The sequence below is a fragment of the Cetorhinus maximus genome, chromosome 4, assembly GCF_964194155.1.
Source record: "Cetorhinus maximus chromosome 4, sCetMax3.hap1.1, whole genome shotgun sequence".
NCBI lineage: Eukaryota > Metazoa > Chordata > Chondrichthyes > Lamniformes > Cetorhinidae > Cetorhinus > Cetorhinus maximus.
In genome coordinates this window covers 85,427,199-85,452,601 of record NC_135882.1, presented here as the reverse complement: position 1 = coordinate 85,452,601, position 25,403 = coordinate 85,427,199, and the positions used below count along the sequence as shown (strand labels likewise).

At 43.4% G+C, this 25,403-nt stretch overlaps 1 protein-coding gene across 2 annotated transcripts in view; it reads right to left on the bottom strand.

Moving 5' to 3' along the window:
• The window catches only part of asph (aspartate beta-hydroxylase), a 59,715-nt gene extending 50,582 nt beyond the window's left edge, over window positions 1–9,133 (bottom strand). The window contains exon 1 of one of the 2 annotated variants that reach the window (XM_078540436.1): window positions 8,907–9,133. In XM_078540436.1, coding sequence (XP_078396562.1) covers window positions 8,907–8,964 — 58 coding nt within the window. In that variant the 5' untranslated portion in view covers window positions 8,965–9,133. The remainder of the gene's footprint in view (window positions 1–8,906) is intronic. The other variant, XM_078540437.1, reaches the window with a different exon arrangement.
• Between the last annotated feature and the right edge of the window lie 16,270 nt (window positions 9,134–25,403).

The window sequence follows — 25,403 nt, the reverse complement described above, 5'->3', positions numbered from 1 at the left end:
ACTGATCAGTTAAGGTCTGTACCTCACCAAAACTGGAGATCTTAGTTATGTGACAGTTCCTTTGGTTGGAAAAGCCAGGCTTGAAAACTCTGGAATAGAAATCACCTGTACTGTGTTATATTGGAAGTAATTATTTGGCATGAGTTGGTGATTAGTTGGGAGGCAGGAGACAAAGAGGAGAGATAAAGGGACTTGTGGCAGCATGTGGCATATTCCTTATGGATCCGTACTGGGGTCTCAGCTTTTCACCATCTATATTAGAGAGCGCGCAAAGGAAATTTACTAGAATGATACCAGGACTGAGAACAGAAGAGCATAAGAAATATATTTTTATAGCTATGTGAGGAGACTAGATAAACTGGAATTGCTCCCTTAGAACAGAGAAGGTTAAGGGGAGATTTAAAAGAAGTGTTCAAAATTAATTCAGAGTTCCAATGAGGATAGATTGAGAGAAACTGTTTCCACTGGCAGAAGGCTCAATAACCAAAGGATAGAGATTCAAAATAATTGGCAAAAGAGCCAGAATTTATTTTATTTATTAATTATTCATTTACAGGATGTGGGTGTCACTGGTTAGGCCAGCATTTATTGCCCATCCCCAGTTGCCCTCGAGAAGGTGGTGGTGAGCTGCCTTCTTGAACCATTGCAGTCCATGTGGTGTAGGTACACCCAGCGCTGTTAGGGAGGGAATTCCAGGATTTTAACCCAGCAACAGTGAAGGAATAGCAATATATTTCCAAGTCAGGATGGCGAGTGGCTTGGAGCAGAATTTCTAGGTGGTAGTGTTCCCATGTATCTGCTGTTCTTGTCCTTCTAGATGTTGTGGTCGCAGGTTTGGAAGGTGCTGTCTAAGGAGTCTTGGTGAGTTTCTGCAATGCAGCTTGTAGATGGTACACGTTGCTGTCACTGCTCGTCTGTGATGGAAGGAATGAATATTTGTGGAAGGGGTGCCAATCAAGCGGGCTGCTTTGTACTGGATGGTGTCAAGCTCGATTGTTGTAGGAGCTGCACTCTTCCAGGCAAGTGGGGAGTATTCCATCACACTCCTGACTTGTGCCTTGTAGATGGTGGACAGGCTTTGGGGAGTCAGGAGGTGAGTTACTCGCCGTATCAGAAAATTTTTGTTATGATCTGGAATGTGCTACTGGACATGATGATAGAAGCCAATTCAATAGTTTTCCAATGGGAATAGGATATACTAAAGAAGCAATCTGCAGGGCTACAGGGAAAGAGCAGGGAAGTGACACTAATTGAGTAACCTTTTCAAAGAGCTGACATAGGCAGAATGGGCTGATTGGCAAAGATACTATGATTTCAATACTTGGGGAAGAAGAAGAAAGTGGGACACATTCTCAGGGCAGTAGAGGAAGACAGGACTGACCAATGCAGGGAGCTATACCAAGGTCATGAGACCACTGGTATTGAACAGAGGTGGTCAAGCAAATATTTTTAAATTAAGGATTTTTGATAGAATGAATAGGGAAAGACTTTCTTTGCATTGTGGAAGTCAGTGAAGGGAGTCACCGATTTCAAACCGTTACCAAGGGTTATGGGGACAGAAAGGAAAGTGGAATGAGACACCACCAGATCAGCCATGATCTTATTGAATGGTGGAGCAGGTTCAAAGGGCCAAATGGCCTACTCCTGCTCCTAAGTCCTATGTTCCTATGTACGAGAGGGAGGCTAAGAAAGGCCACTGTATCTTTTAAAGAAAATCTGGATAAATATTTGAATTAGAGGACTGTGGGGAAAGAGCAATATGCAGGAACTAGTTTTAGGGTGCTCTTATAAAGAGCAAACACCGGTGCATTGAGTTGAATGGTATCCTTTAGCAATTGTAAATTTCTACGATTCGATGATACTATTATGAAGCAATGTGGAAATTTAGGTACAAAGGTCAACTGACCAACCAAGAAGCACTTTACCTACCTCTGCAGGGAATATGAAAAGAACCTTATTAAAGCACAATTCTTTATCAAAAAGAGGCTAACAGAGACAGTACTCAAGTGGCAAATTGAAATCTTTCCACCATTTCTATGTACCACATCTGACCTTACAATTTCAATTTAAAAGTTTGTTCTTTTGTTAATCGCTAAATTTAAATTTGGGTATATCTTTCCAATTCCTTTTCCAAAATGGGTCATGTCCTTACAAAAAGGAGACATTTGTTTACCTTCCCACCAGTTTTTGGCCTGCTTAAGGCAGAACAAGATTCAACATTTCTTAAAAGCAGGAGCGGAGGAGTGGGGGGTAACGGGAATAGGAACAAGGAAAAACGATGAAACACAGCTGGTCAGCACATTCAATTTAATTAAAACCAAGTGACTATGCATTTCACATATTCCCTGGCTTCACTTTGCCTTTCAACTGACTATACAGGCATACCTCTGAACAAATTAAGAACATTTTTCTTATCTTTCCCAAATGACTGGCTGTGAGAAAATCTCAATATTAATGTGAAAATGAACATCCTAAATCAGTCCTTCCTCTATCTATGCTGATGGACTGCTGTATATATCCAGCATTTTCTTATTTCAGAATTTTGTATTCTCAGTGAAGTTCTTTAGAATAAGATAGCTTCAGTTCTGATATGCAGTCCAGATGGAATGATTTAATATACAACCCTGGAAGGTATTCGGATATGGAACAGGAATAAACTTATTTCACAAACTACCTAAAAAGCCATGGAAGTTATTACCTTCACTAGTCAGGAAGAGCTCATTACTACATACTACCCTGCCCTATATTGGTAAGTGACTTGATGACCCAATAGAATTCTCTACACAGCAAACCAATAGCTATCATGTTCACAGCGTATATTCCTACTATAACACACAGAGCTGAACATTAATGAAGTAGGATCTACAATAACTCACTAAAATAATGCATATCATTCCAATTTTGATAAAAGATAATTTACTATTGCTTTTTATTTACAAGCCAATTTAAATATGTATAGTTCCTATGGCAGTTTGTATTGTTAAAAAAGGAAAATTCATGAAATTTTAACTTATGCTACAGTAATCAAGTGGCCAACTCCATAAATAACTGAAATAGTTGCCACCATGTATTTGACAAGGAAATCATCTCTCAAATGATGCACGTTTTCCTTCAGCTATTGCTTCTATTAGCTTGAAACCAGGGACAATTTTTTTTCCACAAACTGCTTAAATATAAAAGAAAAATGTTCAAAAATATTTGTCCTGGGTAACCAGCACAGAAACATGATCACAGGGATTCCATTCATGAACTGACTGGAAGCAGCAGGTAAGATGTTGCTCCAATACATAAATATTATAATTTATAGTGCACAATTCTCGACTTTACATGTTTGTCCCAATGCATAGGAAAATTGTCAGTTAAACGCTTCAGACATCCAGATAACACATCATCTCAACTCCAGGATGAGTTACTAGCTTGAACACAGGCAAACTACATGCTGTGTGTAATATGTAGTCATTGCTTTTTATTGTTTTTTGCCTATGTAACATTATAGCACAGAGAAAAAAGTCAACCCCTTACTCTATGCCATGCAATCAGGCTAGATACGGTACACAAATTTACTTTACTACTACTACTATCTATTCCACATTAGATTGAGCAAGAATAATGCTCTAATTTGTGCCTGTAGGTGTGGAAATTAATTCTCAATGAAACAACCATCAGTTTTAACCTGTTTAAGAAACTAATAAGAAAGACTCCTATACTTTTCAAATTAAAAGGGAAAGACATGATGACCTTCACCCAAGGCTCAAATTTTGACACACAAAGTTGGGAAGTTCTACCATGCTAACTGCATTAAACCAGACTCTGTTCGATTATGTTCACAAATTGGCAAAAATGTCACAGTTCCCAAAACTAAGGTCCTTCATTTTGAAGGATATTCAAAAGGCAAGTTTTTTAAAAAAGGAGAAACTTCTTCTTTACCCAGAGTTTTATGGAACAATAGTGGTATTATATTCAGTATGTGTCTTCATCTATTTCACTTTTATCATACACCCAAATTTTTAACTTACAAAAGTCAATTTCATTTAAGTTTGTAAAGTGAGCCACAAAGCTAACCACCTTCTTCTATTCTCCAGGTAGCATTCCTGATTATTGGAGGGTTGCTGAATCATGGCTTATGCCATGGTTTTACTATGGGGGAGGGCAAGAAAGCAGGCCCCAAGGCTACCTCAACCGGATCAGAGATCAAACCCCACACTGTTGGCATTTTTCTGAACCACATACTAGCTCACTAATCTAACCAGCACCCCTCAAAGCTAGTCCACAGAAGACATTTTTAGTACAGGCACAGAAGGTCAAAGTATTTCAATCCTACAGACATGAAATATTCAGTCCCAAAATCCAAGCATACCCACACCATACCCATGAAAATACTCCACCACAGGCAATCACAAACAAAATCTTGCAGCTTGGAACTCACTGACATTCAGAATTTCACAAGACAGTGTTCAGTTCATGAACAGCCATCAAAATCTTTATTAGGGTAGAAATTGCCCTTATCAAGGGCAATTAGGGATGGGTAATAAATTCTGACCGAGCTAGTGGTGCCCACGCTCCATGAAATAGTTTTTTTTAAATGCAGATTAAGGTTTAACAGCTTATCATTCCTCATATAGCATTGTTGATAACCTGGCTAAAATCAGGAACTTCCAAAAACATAGGACTTAGGGCCAGAAGTAGGCCATTCGGCCCTTCGAACCTGCTCCACCATTCAACAAGATCATGGTTGATCTGGTTCTGGTCTCAATTCCACTTTCCTGTCTGCCTCCCATAATCCTCATCGCCCTTATCTATCAAAAATCTGTCTAATTCTGCCTTGAATAAATTCAATGACTCTGCCTCCACAGCTCACTCAGGAAGAGAATTCCACATATTAACAACATTCAGAAAAAAAATTACCCTCGTCTCAGTCTTAAGAGAGATCTCTTATTAAAAACTTTGTCCACTAGCTCTAGTTTCCGCCACAAGTGGAAACATCTTCCCAGCATCTACCGCATCAAGTTCCCTCAGGATCTTATTCTTCTGAGCTCCAACGGGTACAGGCCCAACCTATTCAACCTTTTTTCTTAGGATAACCCTTCATCCCAGGAATGAGTCGAGTTAACCTTCTCTGTACTGCTTCTAACACAATGTGTTTTTTTTTCCAAATAAGACCACCAAAACTGAACACAGTATCTAGATGCGGTCTCACCAAGGCCCTGTACAGCTGCAGTAAAACATTCCTGCTTTTATATTCCATTCACCTTGCAATAAACAAATATTCCATTTGCCTTCCTAATCACTTGCTGTATATGTATTCTAACTTTGTAATTCATGTACCAGGGCACCCAGGTCCCTCTGTACCACCAAGTACTGCAAACGCTCTCCATTTAAAGTGGGTAAGTTCACATTTTCCTACATTTTATTCCACCTGCCAAATTTTGTCCACTCACTTAACCTGTCTAGACTCCTTTGCAGACTTTCTACCTCCTCTTGACAAATTACTTTGCTACTTATCTTGGTGTCATTTAGCTAACATACATTCAGTCCTTCATCCAAATCACTAATGTAGATTATACATATATATATCAAGACAGGATAGGAACATGACCTTCAATGTTATACACCTAGCACATCTACTAGTGTATACAGAGCCTAAGCAGGAATTGATTGTGCAACAGGAGTACCGCATTTACAGAAAATTAGAGAAGATTCAGCTATGATGGCACGGCAATACAAATGTCTGCTGATATCCTCAGAAGAAAAAAGGTAGAGGACGAGGAGATGGAAAATAAATAAAGAACAGCATCAGAATGTGGGTATCTTCGTGAAATTCTAAATAACTTGATTGTCACATGCTATGCAGTGGGGGTGGGGCAGAACAGATGAATCAAAAATGCTTTCCTTCCCCAACAGAGCTGCAACATGTGAACAGACTTTCATTAAAACTAATTAATAAAACGAACTTTAAAGAGTTAGCTGTACGTCTCTGGTGAATAATAAATATATCTGCTTGATAATGTCGTTAAAAGTACTATACAGTACTGTAAAAGTACTGACTATAAGTAGAGAGATCAAACACCCAGATGCCAGTGCTCTCAGACTATACAAATATTTGTCACTCGACCTGATTACAGTGGAGCTAAAGCAAGTAATTGGATATAGTTTACATGGTTTACCACCAAAATGCTAAAAAATTGCACGATCTGAGGGGGTGAAAATGTAAGTTTCTAAAAAGATCTTAATCAAATCGCCTGGAATTCACTATATTATCTAATAGGGTAAGCAGAAATTTTCATAGGCGGATAATTTTCCTGAAGCATTACTTACAGTTATTTAAGTTACTCAGAATTAAATGGGCAGAATGGATGATGCAACAAATTACAAGACTGTGTAGAACTAATAACATTTATAATTGCTGCAACTAGAATTTAACATTTTTTTTTAAAAAGTGCAACTTCGACATCTTAAAGGCTTCTTTTATGCCAATAAGTTTATCTAGCAATTCAGATGATAGAACTGGGTGCTACAGGAACAAGTGCAAGTTGTAGATTCAGTATTTTCATTTATTTTTCTTTGAACTTTTCAAATGGTGTTGATCTTAATTCCCTGTTAAAAAGCCACAAACTCCAAATTGAGAAATCCTCAAGAGCTTCTGTTGGCTCAACATAGAGTACATTACTCTCTCCTTAGCAAATTCCAGAGAACCTGCCTGGTCTCCATTAATCAAGCCTGTTCACGAGTACTGCTGAAGCTTAAGCCACACAGTAAACTTCCCACTTAGCCAGCTGGAACTATCCCCAAATAAACTATGAACAATCTCAGCCAACATTGACGAACCACTTTGATACAAACAAGAACCAACTCACCTACACCCTAGAAGGATAGTCACTTGTAAATTATGAGCTCTTGCAGGACAGACAGCAATCACAAAGGGGTCCTTGCATGGCATTCTTAAAACAACTCAATAAGTTGTCTGACCACAGCATGGTCACTAATTTACTCAAGCAATTCCAGTCCCCGAGGTAAATGCCAACATTGCATGGTTTTTTGCACCTGTCTGCTAACTTTTTAAGTAATCTGCATACCAGCTTCTGCTTATCCAGTTTCTAGCTTCTTATGATTTGGCCAATATTCTGACTTGTTCTCCTTGGATCTAAATCTCTCACTTCACCACATTCAACTCCAATTGCCAGTTCTGCTCACTCAATTAAGCTGTTCCTTTGTGACTTTCTGCTTCCTCCTACATACGGTACTGTTCTATATATGAAAAAACCAAGGTCAGAGTACAGATTACTGGAGAAAAATGGTTTCTCACATTTCACCAATTAGTAAATTCCCTTTATCCCTAATCTCTTTCTCCAATCAATTTTAAATCCTTTTAAAAACTTTAAATTATGTCCTGAGGTTCCTCCAGTTTCACATGTTCTAATTTTTACTAATCACTTGTGTGAACTATATCAAAAGTCCATACTGACAGCATCCTTAAGTACTCCCATCCACTTCATCTGTAGCCAAATTCACTTCCCCAACCAACATAGGAATCGTACCATATAAACAGCATTCAGGTAACACTTTCCATTCATTCAAAGTGAGTTTTCTCAGCTATATCACAGGCTTGTGCCTTCAAAGAAATGGACATTAAATTGTTTAAGATCAAGCAACACCCAATACTTGTGCACAGAAGTAAACAATTTCTGAATCCCACTGATGCGCTTTGAAGTTACCATCTGAATTGTACATGTTATAATCCCACATCTGGCAGATGAAACTATACCCATGTACTCTTCCAGTCAGCACAGCAGCTGAATGCAACATGGAATTTCAACTGTTATAACTATATATATTATGTTCTTATTTTATGTAATAGTTTATAAGAAAATAGCTTTATAAATAGAGGCATAACATACAAAAGCAAGGAAGTTATGATGAACCTTCCTAAAACACTGGTTCAGTCTCAACTGGAGCATCATCTCCAATGTCTGGCACCATACTTTAGAAAGGATGTGAAGGCATTAGAGGTGGTTTAGAAATGATGTAGGAGAATGGTTCCAGGGATGAGAGGCTTCAGTTATGAGGGCAGACTGGAGAAGCTGGGGCTGTTCTCGCTAGAGAGGGTTAACTTGAGATTTGATTGAGATGTTCACAATCCTGAAGGGTCTGGATGAGTAGATACAGAGAAACATTCCCATTGGCAGAAGTGTCAACGAACAGAGGGCAGCAATGTAAGGTGAGCAGCAAAGGAACCAAAGATAACAGGAGAAAAAACTTTTTTTATGCAACGAATGGTTCGGATCTGGAACGCACTACCTGAATGTGGGGTGGAGGCCCAATGGTGCCTTTCAAAAGGGAATTGGATAATTAACTGAAGAGAAAAAAAATGTGCAGGTCTACAGGGAAAGGGCGGAGGAGAGGGACTCGCTTAACTGTTCTTGCAGAGAACCGACACGGATACAATGGGACGAATGGCCTCCTTCTGCGCTGTAACCAGTCTATGAAGGAAAAACTACGGAGATACACATCGGTGTACAGATCCACCCATCTCCTCCCCACTGTGCAAAATGTTTAACATCCTGCAAGAGAGTTAGGTACTGCAGAAAATGCCTTTTTAATTAAAACGCAGGTATAAAAGCTGAGCAGAGATTTGCCTTTGACCTCTGAAAAGGCGTATGTCGAACTGACTGAAACCCGGTGCAAATCTTGCACGAAAAGCGATGATCCCTCACACACAAGGTGCATCCAACACGCGGGTAAACGGAAAAAGGTGCATTTTAAAACATGCAAAATAAAAATCGCGCTCACTAACAAGGCTGCATTCCCCCGGCGCGGTAACCGATCCCTGCTCTCCCGAAGCAGGGCTGCTGTCTGGTGGCTCAGCCGGAGCCCCCTCTACTCATCCCGCCTTACTCATCCTCTCTCACCTTTTCTGGATCCCGAGGTGTTGGACCTGCTGTTGCCAGCCTTGTTCTTCGAAGTCATGGTTCGCTCGCTTTAAAACGTTTCGTAAATCGAGGCAGCGCAGACAGAATCAGAAAAATCACCGCCCACCTCACACTCGCTGCTCACAGCCTGAATCCCAATTTCCACCGCCCGAGCCCGGCGGCACAGTCACAACCCAACCTGACTCACCACCCGCTTGATTGACAGCACGCCAACACCAATCAGCGGCCTCCTTCCCAAGACTGGCCCTGATTTCTGTTGGACAGCCGGCGATATGATCCGCCCCTCCGTCTGAAGGGGGCGGGGCTGCCGTATCTTTCAGGTTCGGTTGAAGTGCAGCGTGCGCGCCGAGCGAACGTGGCAACATGGAAGCAGCAAAGTCTCGCGAGAAGTGCGGCTGTCTGCGGCCTGGTGGCAGCTTATATTGTGCAGCTGAGTGCTAAGAAATCAATTTGTGTCTTAAATTGAGGTGATAGTACCAGGACACGTTTACTGCCCAACCCTAGTTTCTCTGAGAAGGTGGTGATGGCACTGGCCCTTCCCATTGAATCATCGCAGTCCTGTAGCACGTTGTACACCCATACTGGTGTAAGCTAGGGAATTCCAGGATTCACAAAATTGTTTATTTTTTATTCATTTATGGGGTGTGGGTTTCGCTAGCTGGACCAGCATTTATTGCCCATCCCTAATTGCCCTCGAGAAGGTGGTGGCGAGCTACCTTCTTGAACTGCTGCAGTCCATGTGGTGTAGGTACACCCACAGTGCTCTTAGGAAGGGAGTTCCAGGACTTTCACACAGCCACAGTGAAGGAACAGTGATATATTTCCAAGTCAGGATGGCGAGTAATTTGGAGGGGAACTTCCAGGTGGTGGTGTTCCCATCTATCTACTGCCCTTGTCCTTCTAGATGGCAGTGGTTGTGGGTTTAGAAGGTGCTGTCTAAGGTGCTGCTCTGGCGTAGAAGGAAGCCATTTGGCCCATTGCGTCTGCACCGGCTCTCTGAGCATGTTAACTTAGTGCCAATCTCCTGCCTTTTCCCCATAACCCTGCATATTGTTTCTATTTAAACAATCATCCAATGCCCTCTTGAATGCCTCAGTTGAACCTGCCTCCAGCACACTTCCAGGCAGTGCATTCCAAACCCTAACTACTCACTGTGTGAAAAAAAATTTTTCTCACCTCGCATTTGCTTCTTTAGCAATTCACTTTAAAACTGTGCCCTCTGGTTCTTGATCCATTTACAAGCGGGGACAGTTTCTCCCTATCTACTCTGTCCAGACCCCTCATGATCCTGACCCAGAGACCCTGCCACAGGGTGACCAACTGTCCTGTATTTTAAGGGATTTCCCTTATTTTGAGTCTTGTGTCCCTTAAGGGATGCCCTTTGTCACCTATTTTTAGGACAGCCTGTGGGACTCAAATCCTGGGAGTCTCCAGGGTGAGTTTGATTGATTCAAGCGGGACTGCAAGTGAGTGAGTTGGTCAGCAGAGAAATTATAATGTTGTGATTGAACAAGATAAGTTGCAAGTTGCAGTTGATTTTAACCCCCTTTACCACCACCCCCCCCCCCCACCCCCACCCCACTCCCCGGTTGATGTGTCCCTTAATTTAAAGAGTTTGTTGCCCTGCATGTAAGATTCTCTGAAAATGTTAGACTTCTGGCAACCAATCCACTACAAGAGAATATCATAATGATTTTAGCATAATGATTTGTCCATCTAGCTTACCCTTTCAAACATTCGCATTAAGTGATTCAGGAACTAAACACAAAGTCAGGTTTAGGCTGAATCACAAAATGTAGATAAATCTACACATGACATCTTGTCAATCTCTTCTTAGCCCTCACCTATTGCTGATCTTCTATCCAGCTTCACCTGCTCCACCACCCCCACCCCGCTTAAACAGTATAAAATTTATCACATTTCTACTTCTCTTTAGCTCTGAAGAAGGGTCATACAGACTCGAAACATTAACTCTGTTTCTCACTCCACAGATGCCATCAGATCTGCTGAGTTTTTCCAGCATTTTCTGTTTTCATTTCGGATTTCCAGCATCCACAGTATTTTGCTTTTATCTTTGATGTTAAGAGGAACTTGGGTGTACTCATACAAGGAACGCAGAAAGTAAGCATGCAGGTACAGCAAGAAATTAGGAAGTCAAATGGCATATTGGCCTTTATTGCAACGGAATTGGATTACAAGAATAAATAAATTTTGCTACAATAGTACAGGGCTTTGGTGATATCACACCTGGAGTACTGTGCTCAGTTGTCACCATATCAAAGAAAGGTTTATTTGTCTTGGAGGTAATACAGTGAAACTTCACTAGATTGGTTTCTGGGATGAGAAGGTTGTCTCATGATGAGAGACTGAGTAAATTGGGCCTATACTTGCCAGAATTTAGAAAAATGAGAGGTGATCACGTTGAAACATAAAGATTCCAATGGTACTTGACAGGGTAAGCTCTGAGACATGAACAGGGGGACACAGTCTCAGGATAAGGGGCTGATCATTTCGGACTGAGATAAGAAGTTTCTTCACTCAAAGGCTTGTGAATCTTTGGAAATCTGTATTCCAGATGGCTGTGGTTGTGCTATCATTGAATATATTCAAAGGCTGAGGTAGACAAATTTTTAATCTTAGGAAATCAAGGACTTATGGGAAAGGGTGGGAAAGTGGAGCTGAGGCAGAAGATCAGGCATGATTGTATTGAAAGACAGAGCAGGCTCGAGGGTCCAAATGGCCTACTGTTAATACTATTTCTTATGCTCTTATGTCATAGGTTGCTGGAAAAAATGAAATTGGTAACCAGTATAAGATGCTAGTAGGAGCTATTACTGAGTCAGCTTCAGGTCTGTGGGTGTTTCTTATAGTCATGTCCCAAGTGATGTTGTTTCACTCTCCACCCACATCCCCCTTTCATGACCCAAACATACTTTCTTCCTTTTCTGCCCTGGAAAAAACTATCCCCCAATTCATATAAGACTGCACAAAGTTCCAACAATGTAGCCTTTAGCCCTCCATTCGCTACAACATTTCTGTAGCCACCAATTTGCCCAACCACACCTTCGCTTCCGCTTTTGATGCCCTAGTCCCCAATAAAACTACTACTCCCTCTCACCATGGCCATTCCCACTGGTACAGCTGTCATCTCTGCTCCAGAGGAGGCAGATTTGAAAGGATATGGTGAACAATTAGTTTAACCTTGCACTGCCAGATCTGGCTGGAGCACATAAAGCACAATCAGGATTTGCTCTCATTTGATCATCCTTGAATACGAAAATAACTCCTGGCTTCTTTTCTCCACTGCAAACAGTCTTCCTAAACCCCTATCCCCTTTCGCGTCTGCTGGGAGTGCTTCTTCGAATGAGCAGAGTATTCATTGCAAAATCATATGAGTTAGAAGCCTTTTCCAGGTTGCCCAGTGCTCCACTGAGTGCTATATTTGTTCCTGGTCATCTCCGAGGGCTATACAGGATCTGAGAGAGATGGGCAACGTGTTCTCAGTGGGAGACACAACTTCCAGTGAGGAGGAGAGTGAGAGAAAGAAGGGGAGAGCGAGAGGTCCAGGATGGCAGTCTGGTCGAAGAAAGTGAGATCCCATGGGATACAGGGGAAGGTGGCAAGTTGGATCAAATATTGGCTCAGCAACAGAAAACAAAGGGTAATGGTCAATGGATGTTTTTGCAAATGGAAAGCAGTCTCTAGTGGCGTTCCACAGGGCTCAGTGTTGGGGCCCTTGGTATTTGTTGTATATGTTAATGATTTGGACTTAAATGGGGGAGGTATGATTGGGAAATTTGCAGATGACACAAAAATTGGCTGTGTACTTGAGAGTGAAGAGGATAGCTGTTGTCTCCAGAATTATATCAATGGTTTGGTTCAGTGGTGGAAAAGTGACAAATGGAATTCAATCCAGATAAGTGTGAGGTAATGCATTTGGGAATGCCAAACAAAGCTAGAGAATACTCATTATACAGGAGGATATTGAGAGGGGTTGAGGAAGTGAGAGACGCTGGAGTGCATGTCCACAGGTCCATGAAGGTGCCAGGACAGGTGGATAAGGTGATAAAGAAAGCATTTATTGGTTGAGGTATTGAATACAAAAGCAGGGATGTAATGATGGAACTATATAAAATGCTGGTTAGACCACAGCTGGAATTTTGTGTACAGTTCTGGTCACATTACAGGATGAACATAGTTGCTCTGGAGAGAGTGCAGAGATTTACGAGAGTGTTGCCAGGGCTTGAAAATTGCAGCTATGAAGAAAGATTGGATAGGCTAGGGTTGTATTCCTTAGAACAGAGGAAGCTGAGGGGTAGACTAATCGAAGTGCACAAAATTATGAGGGGCCCAGATGAGGTTTAAAAGAAAAACCTGTTTCACTTAGCTAAGGGATCAATTACCAGGGGGCATAGATTTACAGTGATTGGTAGAAGGATTAGAGGGAACATGAGGAAAAGCTTCCTCACCCAGAGGGTAGTGAGTATTCTGGAATTCACTGCCTAAATTAGTGTAATGCTCAACTTATTTAAAAGGTACCTACCAGGATCTGCACCTGAAGTGCTGTAACCTGCAAGACTATGGACCAGGTGCTGGAAAGTGGGATTAAAAATGAGCAACCAGTTTCTTTTTTCCTTTTTGTTGGCCGGCAGAGACACAATGGGCAGAATGGCCTCTCTGCACCGTAACTTTTCCATGGTTCTTTGGTCTGTCTTCACCTCCAACAATAAGTTGAGGAGCTCATGGACATATTTATCACTAAGATCGAGACAATCTGATCAATTGCCTCTGGCACTTGCCTACCATCCACTAGTCCCAAGCTAAACTTCCTCTAAAGTTGCCTCTGCCCTAGCACTGAACTCGCATATTTCTCTAGTTTCTCTCCTATCTTCCTTCATTCCCTCTCCAAGCTCATCGTGCCCATGAGTCGCACCTCCAGCTCCCTTGACCCTACTCTCACTTAATTACTGACCACCAATGTCCATTTCTGGTCCTCTTGTTAGCTAACATTGTTAAGGGTTCTCTCTCTTCCGGTGCTGTTCTTCCCTTTAATTCTATCTTCATTACCCCTCTCTTCAGAAAACAACTCTTCCCCCCATCTTCCCTAATCTCCAATCTCCCTTTCCTCTCCAAGTCCTTGAATGTGTAGTCATTTCCCAAATATGTGCCCATGTTTCCTGGAACTCCATGTCTGAATCCCTCCAATCAGGTTTCATCCCTGCCACAGTACAGAACTGGCCTTCTTCAAAGACACAAATGCCATCTTATGTGACTGCGACAAAGTAAACTAGCCCTCCTCACCCTTCTCAACCTGTCTGTAGCTTTTGATACAGTTGACCAAGCCATCCTCCTCCAACACCTTTTGCTGTCCAGCTCTTGCCTGGTTCCATTCTTGTCCATCAACTTATAGCCAGAGTATCACTTGCAATGGCTTCTCTTCATGCTTCTGCAGTGTTATCTCTGTTCCCCCAGGATCTGTCCTTGCTCCCCTCTTAATTCTCATGTACACAATGCCCCTCATTAGAAAGCCAAGTGTTAATTTTCACATGTATTACTGTAGACACCCAGCTTTACCTCACCACCGCTGCTCTCAACTCCTCCATTGTTGATAAATTATCAGACTGCTTATCCAACATCCAGTACCAGATGAACAGAAATTTCCTCCAATTAAATATTGGGAAGACTGAAGCTCTTGTCTTCAGTTTCTGCCCTATCTCCATCTCCAGTTATTGACTCCATCCCTCTTCCTGGCAACTGTCTGAGACTAAACCAGACTGTTCGTAACCTTGACGTCATATTTGAGCCCGAGATTAGCTTGCGAACGCACATTCATGGCATCAAGACCACCTATTTCCACCTCCGTAACGTCACCTGAGCTTTAGTCCCTGCCTGAGCTCATCTGCTGTGAAACACTCATTCATGCCTTTGTTACTTCAAGATCGGACTACTCCAATGCATTCCTTGCTGGCCTATTACATTCTACCCTCCGTAAACTTGAGGTTACCCAAATCTCGGCTGCCCATGCCCTTACTCACTACAAATCCTGTTCACCTATCACACCTGCACTTGCTGACCTAGATTGGCTCCTAGTTAAGCAATGCCTTGATTTTAAAGTTATCATCCTTGTTTTCAAGACTCTTCTGACCTCACCCCTCCTTATCTCTCCAGCCCAGCAATTCTCAGAGATATCTATGCATATCTAATTCTGACCCTTTGAGCATCCCCAATTTTAATTGCTCCACCATTGGTGGCCATGCCTTCAGCTGCCAATGCCCCAAACTCTGGAATTTCCTCTCTAAAATACTCTTTTTTCTCCCTCTCTTTTTTTCCTTTAATGTACTTCTTAAAACCTTTCTCTTTGACCAAGCTTTTGACCATCTGCCCTAGCGTAGCTCTGTCTAATTTTGCTTTATAATAATCCTGTGAAGCACCTTGGGATGTTTCATTATGTTGAAGTCCCTGTACAAATATAAATTGCTGTTGTTGAGGGCTAGATTATGCATCGATTACAGTAGATTGAATAAGGCAGCTATTAAAAAAACAAATACCAATGCCATGTACAACTGTCAAAAACTAAGCTGAGTGTGATTTCTGGATGGTGTCAGGGGCTGTACCCCTGACAACAGTGTCAAATCAGAATTGTTCCTGTTCAAGGTGCCATGATTTGAATTTAGCAAGGCTATATGCCAGCACCTGATTACTAAGTCAGGAGGTAAGCTATTTGTTGTAGAATGCCCAGCCTCTCACAAGGCCTAGGAGCCATAGCATTTATGAGGCTGGTCCAGTTCAGTTTCTGGTCAATGGTGAGTCCAGCATGTTGATGGTAAATGTCAAAGCGTGATGGTTAGGCTCTCTCTTCTTCAAGATAATCATTGGCATGAATGTTGATTGCCATTTATCGGTTCAAGCTTCAATGTTGTCCAAGTCTTGCTGAATGCAGACATGAACTGCTTTATTATCTGAGGGATTTGCAGCTGAACAATATACAACTTCCTACATTATGATTAGCCGTGGTCATTGATGGGCAGCTGAAGCTAGTCAGGCCTTGGGTGTGACTTAAAGGATTCCTGCAGTGATATCCTGGAACTGAACTGATCAACAACCACGACCATCTTCTTTTGTCGTAGATATGAATCCAGCCACCAGGCAGATTTTCGCCTATCCGCGCTGACATCAGTTTTATGAGGACTCTTTGGGATCACACTCAAACAAACGTTACCTTAATGTCATGAGTCACTGTCGCTTCACCTCTGTTATTCAGGTTTTGTTTCCATGTTTCGAGCAAGAGTGTAATATGATCTGGAAAGGAATGATCCATTGCAGAACGCAAACAGTACCAGGGATTGGATTATTAGTGAGTAAGTGCTGTTTGATAGCATTATTGATGACTTCTTTGATCACTCGCGATGATTGGGAGTAGGCTGATAGCATTGTAATTAGCCGAGTTAGATTTACCCTGCTTTTTGTGTTTAGGACACACTTGGGCAATCGTCCAGATTGTCGTTGGATGCAAGTGTTGTAGCTGTACTGGGTCATCAGTGCTACAGGCAAGATGTTGTCAAGGTTCAAAACCTGGTGTGCTTGGTCTTTTCTTGATATCATTTGAAGTAAATGCTGGCTGAAGACCAGCATCTCTGATGGTGGTGACTTCAGGAAGATGCCGAGAAGGATCATCCACTTGGCATTTTTGCTGAAGCTGGTTGCAGATGCTTCAGCTTTATCTTTAACGTTCATATGTTGAATTCTGCTATTGTTGAGGATGGGAATATTTTGGGTCTCTGCTTCCTGTTGGCTGCTTAATTGCCCACCACCAGACGTCCTGCAGTCAGCATTGCGGTGAAGCAGTCTGGGAAGAGCATCCTGCAGTTAGCATCGCTGTGAAGCAGTCTGGGAAGAGCGTCCTGCAGTCAGCATCACGGTGAAGCAGTCTGGGAAGAGCGTCATGCAGTCAGCATCACGGTGAAGCAGTCTGGGAAGAGTGTCCTGCAGTCAGCATCACAGTGAAGCAGTCTGGGAAGAGTGTCCTGCAGTCAGCATCATGGTGAAGCAGTCACTTCAAAAAGTGACATCAGCACAAAGGTGAGAGCTGATTGGTGAGTAGCGGATAAGTGTTTTTCTCCAGTTTAAAATATATTAAACTAAGGAAAGGTAAAGGTTCTAGTTTTTATTTAAAATACATAAATAATTTAACTTTTTTACTATATTTAACTTAAAGTAAGGGTTTTTTTTCAGAGGCATGGCAGGGCAGTCCAGACCCGTGTTATGTACTGCCTGCAACATGTGGGAAGTCCTGGATGCTCCTTGCACTCTGACAGACCACGTGCGCAGGAAGTGCCACCACCTGCAGCTACTTGAACTCCGAGTTTCAGAGCTTGAGCGGCAGCTGGAGGCACTGAGATGCATCCGCGAGGCTGAGAGTTTTGTGGATAGCACTTTTTTAGATGTGGTCACCCCGCACCTTATGGAAGTGCAGACAGAGAGGGAATGGGTGACCATCAATCAGAAGAAAGGTGTCAGGCAGATAATCAGGAAATCCCCAGTGTGCATCTCGCTCAAGAACCATTTTTCTGTATTGGAAAATGGTGAGAGTGACGGTTCCTCTGGGGAGTGCAGCCACACTCATGGCACTGTGAGTGGCTCAGCTGCACAGGGTGGGAGGAAAAAGAGAGGGAGCGCAATAGTGGTAGGAGACTCGATAGTAAGGGGCACAAACAGGCGTTTCTGCGGCCGTAGATGTGACTCCAGGATGGTATATTGCCTCCCTGGTACCAGGATCAAAGATGTCACTGAACAGCTGCAGGGCATTCTAAAGGGCGAGGGCAAACAGACAGAGATCGTGGTACATATTGGTACCAACAGCATAGGTAGAAAGAGGGATGAGGTCCTGCAAGCAGAATTTAGGGAGCAAGGAAACAGATTAAAAAACAGGACCTCAAAGGTAGTAATCTCTGGATTACTTCTGGTGCCACGCGCTGGTGAGTATAGAAATAGGAGGTTAGTCCAAATGAATGCATAGCTGGAGAGATGGTGCAGGAGGGAGGGCTTTAGATTTCTGGGACATTGGGACCGTTTCTGGGGGGCGGTGGGACCTGTGCAAGGCGGACAGGTTGTACCTGAACCGGAATGGGACCAACATCCTTGCGGGGAGGTTTGCTAGTGCTGTTGGGGAGGGTTTAAACTAACTTGGCAGAGGGATGGGATCCTGAGAGGAGGTTCAGCAGGGGGAGATGCACAGCCAAAATTAGAAGAGAGAGTAAGTGAGGCTGGAAGGCATAGAAATGATAGGCCAGTTGAGGTACAAGGGAGTTTGGCAAGGTTGGATGGTATTTATTTTAATGCAAGGAGTCTGACAAATAAGGCAGATGAGTTGAGGGCACAAGTCAACACATGGAAGTATGATGTCATTGCTGTCACAGAGACATGGTTGAGAGAGGGGCAGGATTGGCAGCTCAATGCTCCAGGATATAGGGTCTTCAGGCAAGACAGGGAAGGAGGTGAAAGAGGAGGGGGTATTGCAATATTGATCAAGGAATCAATTACAGCAGTAAGGAGGGATGACATCTTAGAAGGCTCCTCAAATGAAGCCATATGGGTAGAACTGAAAAACAAAAAAGGAGCAATCACATTGCTGGGAGTGTACTATAGGCCCCCAAACAGTCAGAGAGAAATAGAAGAGCAGATATGTAGGCAAATTTCAGAGAAGTGTAAAAATAATAGGGTAGTAGTAGTGGGGGATTTCAACTTCCCCAACATTAACTGGGTTAGTCATAGTGCAATACGTTTAGAGGGAATGGAATTCTTAAAATGCATCCAGGAGAGTTTTTTAAGCCAGTACGTAGAAGGTCCTACAAGAGAGGGGGCGGTCCTGGACTTAATTTTAGGGATTGAAGCCAGGCAAGTGGGAGAGGTATCAGTGGGGTAGCATTTGCAGATAATGATCATAACTCCGTTAAATTCAAGGTTGTTATGGAAAAGGACAAGGATGGGCCAGAAATCAGAGTTCTAAATTGGGGGAAGGCCAATTTTAAAAAGATCAGATATGATTTGGCCAGAGTGAACTGGGAGCAACTACTTTTAGGTAAGTCTGCGTCAGAGCAGTGGGACTCATTCAAGAAGGAAATAGGCAGAGTACAAGGCCAACATATTCCAGTAAAGACAAAGGCTGGGACCAACAAATCCAGGGAACCCTGGATGTCGAGGAATATACAGGATTGGATAAAGAGAACAAGGGAGGCTTATGGCAGATACCGAGGGCTCAAAACAGTGGAAGCTCTAGAGGAGTATAGAATGTATTGGGGAGAACTTAAAAAGGAAATTAGGAGAGCAAAAAGGGGGCATTAAAAAACATTGGCAGGTAAAATAAAGGAAAATCCAAAGTTATTTTACAAGTACTAGGGAAAGAGTAGGGCCCATTAAAGACCATAGTGGTAATTTGTGTGTGGAGCCGGAAGATGTAGGTAGGGTTCTAAATGAGTACTTTGTGTCGGTGTTCACAAGTGAGAGGGACGATGTGGGTATGGAAATCAGGCAGAAGGACTGTGATATAATTAAAGAAATAAGCATTGAAAGGGAGGAGGTTCTAAGTGGTCTGGCAGGCTTAAAAGTAGATAAATCTCCAGGCCCAGATGAAATGTACCCCAGACTGTTGAGTGAGGCAAGGGAGGAGATAGCAGGGGCACTGGCAATAATTTTCAATACCTCCCTGGCCACAGGAGAGGTGCCAGAGGACTGGAGGACAGCCAATGTGGTACCATTATTCAAGAAGGGAGGAAGAGATAAACCAGGGAACTACAGGCCAGTCAGTCTAACCTCAGTGGTGGGGAAACTATTGGAAGCAATTCTGAGGGACAAAATTAATCTACACTTGGAGAGGCAGGGATTAATCAAGGACAGTCAGCATGGTTTTGTTAAGGGGAGGTCATGTCTGACCAATTTGATTAAATTTTTCGAAGAGGTGACCAGATGTGGTGTGTAGATGAGGGCAATGCATTTGGTGTAGTCTACTTGGACTTCAGCAAGGCTTTTGATAAGATCCCACATGGGAGACTGATAATGAAGGTAAGAGCCCATGAGATCCAAGGCAATTTGGCAAATTGGATCCAGAATTGGCTGAGTGGCAGGAAGCAGAGGGTGATGGTCGAGGGGTGTTTTTGTGACTAGATGCCTGTGTCCAGTGGGGTTCCACAGATTAGTGTTGGGTCCCTTGCTGTTTGTGATATATATAAACGATTTAGACTTGAATGTAGGAGTGTTGATCATTAAGTTCGTGGATGACACGAAAATTAGTGGGGTGGTAAATAGTGAGGAGGATTGCCTTAAATTACAGGAGGATATAGACGGGCTGGTCAGATGGGCTGATCAGTGGCAAATGGAATTTAATCCAGATAAGTGTGAGGTGATGCACTTGGGCAGGACAAACAAGGCATGGGAATACATGATGAATGGTAAGACCCTGGGAAGTACCAAGGATCAGAGGGATCTTGGTGTACATGTCCACTGGTCCCTTAAGGTGGTTAAGAAGGCATATGAGATACTTGCCTTTATTAGCCGAGACATAGAATATAAGAGCAGGGAGGGTATGCTGGAACTGTATAAAACACTGGTTAAGCCACAGCTAGAGTATTGCATGCAGTTCTGGAATCCACATTATAGGAAGGATGTGATTGCACTCGAGAGAGTGCAGAGGAGATTTACCAGGATGTGGCCTGGGCTGGAGAGTTTTAGTTATGAGGAGAGATTGGATAGACTGGGGTTATTTTCCCTGGAGCAGAGGAGATTGAAGGGGGGACATGATTGAGGTGTATAAAATTAAAAGGGTCATAGATAGGGTAGACAGGAAGGAACTTTTCTCCTTGGTGGAGGGATCAATAACCAGGGGGCGTAGATTTAAAGTAAGGGACAGGAGGTTTAGAGGTGATGTGAGGAAGAATTGTTTCATCCAGAGGGTGGTGGGAATCTGAAACTCACTGCCTGAAAGGGTGGTAGAGGCAGAAACCCTCATAACATCTAAGAAGTATTTGGATGTGCGATGCCATGGCATACAAGGCTATGGTCCTAGTGCTGAAAAATGGGATTAGAATAGTTTGGTACTTGTTTGACCGACGCAGACTCGATGGGCCGAAGGGCCTTTTTCTGTGCTGTAAACCTCCATGACTCTACGAATCAAAATATATAATTCTTTGCACTTATGGGGCCAATTATGACTTTAAAATGATTACAAACGGGGTGTAATGGATTAAAAGCAAAGAACTGCGGATGCTGGAAATCCAAAACAAAAACAAAAACAGAAATACCTGGAAAAACTCAGCAGGTCTGGCAGCATCGGTGGAGAAGAGCACAGTTAATGTAATGGATTGGTGTTCTGCCTAATCTCTCACTGTTTTTAGAGGCATCTAATTTTGAACTGGACATGAGATGGAGATTGGAAATGCCTGTCTGAAACAGTCACAAGCTTCATTAATATAAGAGGAAGCGACATCATATACATGGTAATGTGACTTTGCTCAGTTTATTTTCTAGATTCCATCAATTTACGCTGATGACCGGAAACCTAAGGTGTTGAAAGCTAAGGCAGTTCACTCAAGCAGGATCTATTTAAAGATATCCGCAGCTTCCCCAGCTGCTTGTGAAACTCTCATTTCTTTGCTGTAACTTACTGTCTTAAAAATGTAGTCTGTATGAAGAAGATTTGCAACAGGTGTTTGGACTTGTCCACCACCACCACTGCCTTACTAGCCCTTTGCACTTTTGAGGCCATATTTTCCCATTCCGAATCAGGATGGAACAGAAGTGGTACGACAGTTAAAATGGCAAACAAGCATCATGGTCAGAGTCTCTCCTCTGTTTCCGGCACAGGCCATTTTGCACAGCACAGGAAAGGAAACCAGACCCATGCCTATCAAGCCTTCAATTAAGCTTATTAAAGCTGCAATAGAAGGCCCCAAGTTAGACACAATGCAATTTTCCAAGAGGCGGCCAAGAATCAGGATTCCTCAGCAATAGCGCCCAGTGAGTGGAGGCATGAACAGTAACAGAGTCGAGTCCGTAGACAAAGAAAATGTTTGGAGCTTTATTTGAATTGTTTGAACTGGCTGAAAGGTCTCACTGCATGTACTGAAAAATTGCAGGAGCTTATCAAGGGAGGGTGGAGAGGCAGGGTCCCTGTCACCTCAGGTGCTGGGAACGTAACTGGCTTTGCCTGTGCATTGAGGAATTGAACCAGGCTTCTTGGACGTGACCTGGGCAACACGGAGGGTGGACCTGGATATGGGACTTGCAACATTGCACGTAGAGGCCATTGAGACATCACAGAGGCAGCATGCAGAGCAAAGAAAGGCCCCTGGGCATCAGGAGTGCACAACCACAAAACCAGGGCCGTGGAGGAAAAGGAGAGACTACTCAGAGCGCAGGATCTACCGAAACAGGTGAAGTTCCTGGATTTGTCAGAAAGCCCCAGCCAGAAATGGATCCAGCTCTTGAAGCAATTTATAGAAACAGCATCTGCCATTGGAGCCTATTTCAGAGGTCCACTATTTTTTTTGGGAAGAAAAACCACCTCCTGATATCTAGCCTAGATCTGAATTATGCAACTTAAAATTATGATTTCTGGCCCGCTTAACCTCTTTAATTATAACAAACTGACTACTCAGAATGTTTCTGTTATTATCAGTACCATCAACCAATCTGCAAACATTACAAGTGTAAAACAGGTAATTGATAACGCTTTCGTTGCTTTTCCAATGAAAAACTGGAAATAATAGGACATTTGCCTGGAATAATTTAAATTGCAGGATCTTGGGCCAGTCCAGGGCATCACAGATGGTCCACACATTGCCCTATGTACTCTTGGCCACAGTAGTTCAGCCTTCATGACTTCAATCAGGGTGTATCTACCATGAGATAACTAGTGCATGAGTATATGGTGCAGATTTTATTCTCATGTGCTCTGGCTCAGAGTAACATTGGGTGAGGAGATCAAATGTTTGTAATGAAGTCTGCCCAATTTTCTATTTTGAGCTTGCTTTCCCTCTTTTTAAGATCTGATGTTGAATTGGAGATTGGGATGTCAAATAAGATGAGGCATATTGGTCTGTAGATGTGTTGAAATAGATGCCACTCTGCAGGGAATGGGGGGTGGGAAAAGGCCAATGGTGGGCTGTGGCAGTAGGTGTTGGGCAAAAGTATCAGGCCCCAAGCATGAATGGTCAGTTTTTAACTATTTAATTGTCCCTTTGCACATGGTAAACAGGGGCCAACTTTTCTGACTGCAAGTGCTGGAAGGGTACTGTAATGTTGTATACATCTGCTAGCTCCAGAGAAATAAAATGAGTGAGTAATAACTCCATAAATTGCAAACATAGTCACTATTGAAAGTCACCAGAAGCCACAGCTCCAATGCTGGCATTGTGACCACTGATTTTTGAGGATCCTTTATCTAATTAGCACTTTGCCTTTTCATGGAAAAACAATCTTTTCTTTTGTACCCTGGAGCAACCTTAAAGCCTTAAACAGAAAATTATTAAACCAGAAGTCTTGTTGGCTGGTGTTTTTTTAATTCATTCATGGGATGTGGGTGTCGCTGGCTAGGCCAGCATTTATTGTCCATCCCTAATTGCCCTTGAGAAGGTGGTTCTCCCAATTGTTATGCTGTGCTATAGACTTGAAGGCATTCTGTCAAAATAGATTAAATCATTTACCATCAACCCTGAGAAACAGGATACTTGCAGGCCATGTAGAAATATAGATGGTATTTTGATGTTAAGTAAGCATGGTTGTCATAGAAACATAAAAATTTACACCATATAAGGAGGAAGTTCTTCCAACCATCTGCACCAGCTTGCTGAAAGAGCTATTCTACTCCCCTGCCCTTTCTCCAAACCCTTAAAAGTTTTTCTTTTCAATTGTTCAACCACTTCTTTTTTAAAAAGCTATCATGAATTCTAGTTCTACCATTGTTTATGGGAGGGTACTGGATGTTCTAACACCTCTGCTGGAAAACACATTCTGTTACATATTCCTTTACTCTTGGGTGATGATCTGTAATTTATGTTCTTGAATCGCCAATTTATGAACCAGTAGAAATTTCTTTTTGGCCAGGATTTTCTGTTTGAGGAGGGGGTAGCAGGAGCGGGAGTGGGCACGGGCGGGTGGGGACCCGATCGCCACCCGTGATCGAGTCCGCTCCACCATTTTACGCGGGCAGGCCAATTAAGGCCCACCCAGTGTATTTCCCGACTCCCGTGGATAGCAGGAACGTGCGGGCGGCAGCGGGCGTGCACAGGCCGCCGCATCCAATGGCCACGCAGCAGTCTGTCTAAAATAAGGCCTGGCAGCGTTTTGTAGGCTGCTCACACTGGCCAGTTCCAGGCCGTAGCAGAGGGGTTCGGGTGAGCAGGCCAGGCTGCAGGGTAGGGCAGAGGAGCAGGGCAGGCTGCAGGGTAGGGCAGAGGAGCAGGACAGGCTGCAGGGTAGGGCAGCGGGGGGCCAATGCGCCCCTCGTTTTTCAGATGAATGGCTTGCTGCCCTCCTCAAGGAGGTGGCAGCATGTCGGGAGGTGTTGGTCCTCCTGGATGGGAGGAAGAGGCCCCCCCACATGACCAAACATGCCTAGGAGGAGGTGGCGGAGGTGGTGAGCTCCTGCAACGTGGTGTGGCGCATCTGGATCCAGTGCCGTAAGCGCTTCAATGATTTGTTGCGTTCTGGCAGGGTGAGTACCATATTGGCATTGGGCATTTAACCCAGCAGGTTAACCCCGCAAGTCTTACTGTCGTGATTGCATTGAATCATTTAGGGCATTTTTCCTTTGCTGGGTGGGCAAGTAGATAGTGCCCATGCTGAGGTCAGCCTGAGTGGGTCATGAGGAGATGAGTTCTCCCCCGCACCATGTGTTGATCTTAGTCCCACATGGCAGGTTTGGGGGCAACTTGGAGGAGCTGCACCTAGGCACAGACTCAGAACTCCAGGACATGTCCTTTTCAGGGTGATGAGATGGTGGAAGGAGAGCCTCAAGGTGTCGTGGCAACAAACCATCTGCTGCTCTCTACACTGCATATGGTTGTCCCTCCTTGCTATGGGAGGAAATACCGTGTAGTTCCTAATGTGACGTAGGCAGCATGTGTTGGGGGTAGTGGGGAGCAGGCTTTCTTTGTCTTAGTGATCAACAGCAGCGGGGAGAGGAGGCACTGGAGGCCTGATATGTCCCACTCTGGTTGGGGTGCGGCGTGTGCGAGCAGAGTTCATGTGCAATTTGCCCTAATCAATGGTCTTCTCTCTTTTTCAGGAGAAGAATGCTCATAACGCGGCCGAGCATGTGGGGACTGGAGGCGGCCAGGCACAACTCTCCATATTAAGCCACTTCGAGCAGGAGGCTCTTGAGCTGGAGAGGCGCCATGCACCCAGGTCCACTGGTGTCAGTGAGGCTGGGGTGGCACGGCCAGGTATTTAAAGCCAACAGTGAGATCCGCATTGTTCTCCCAA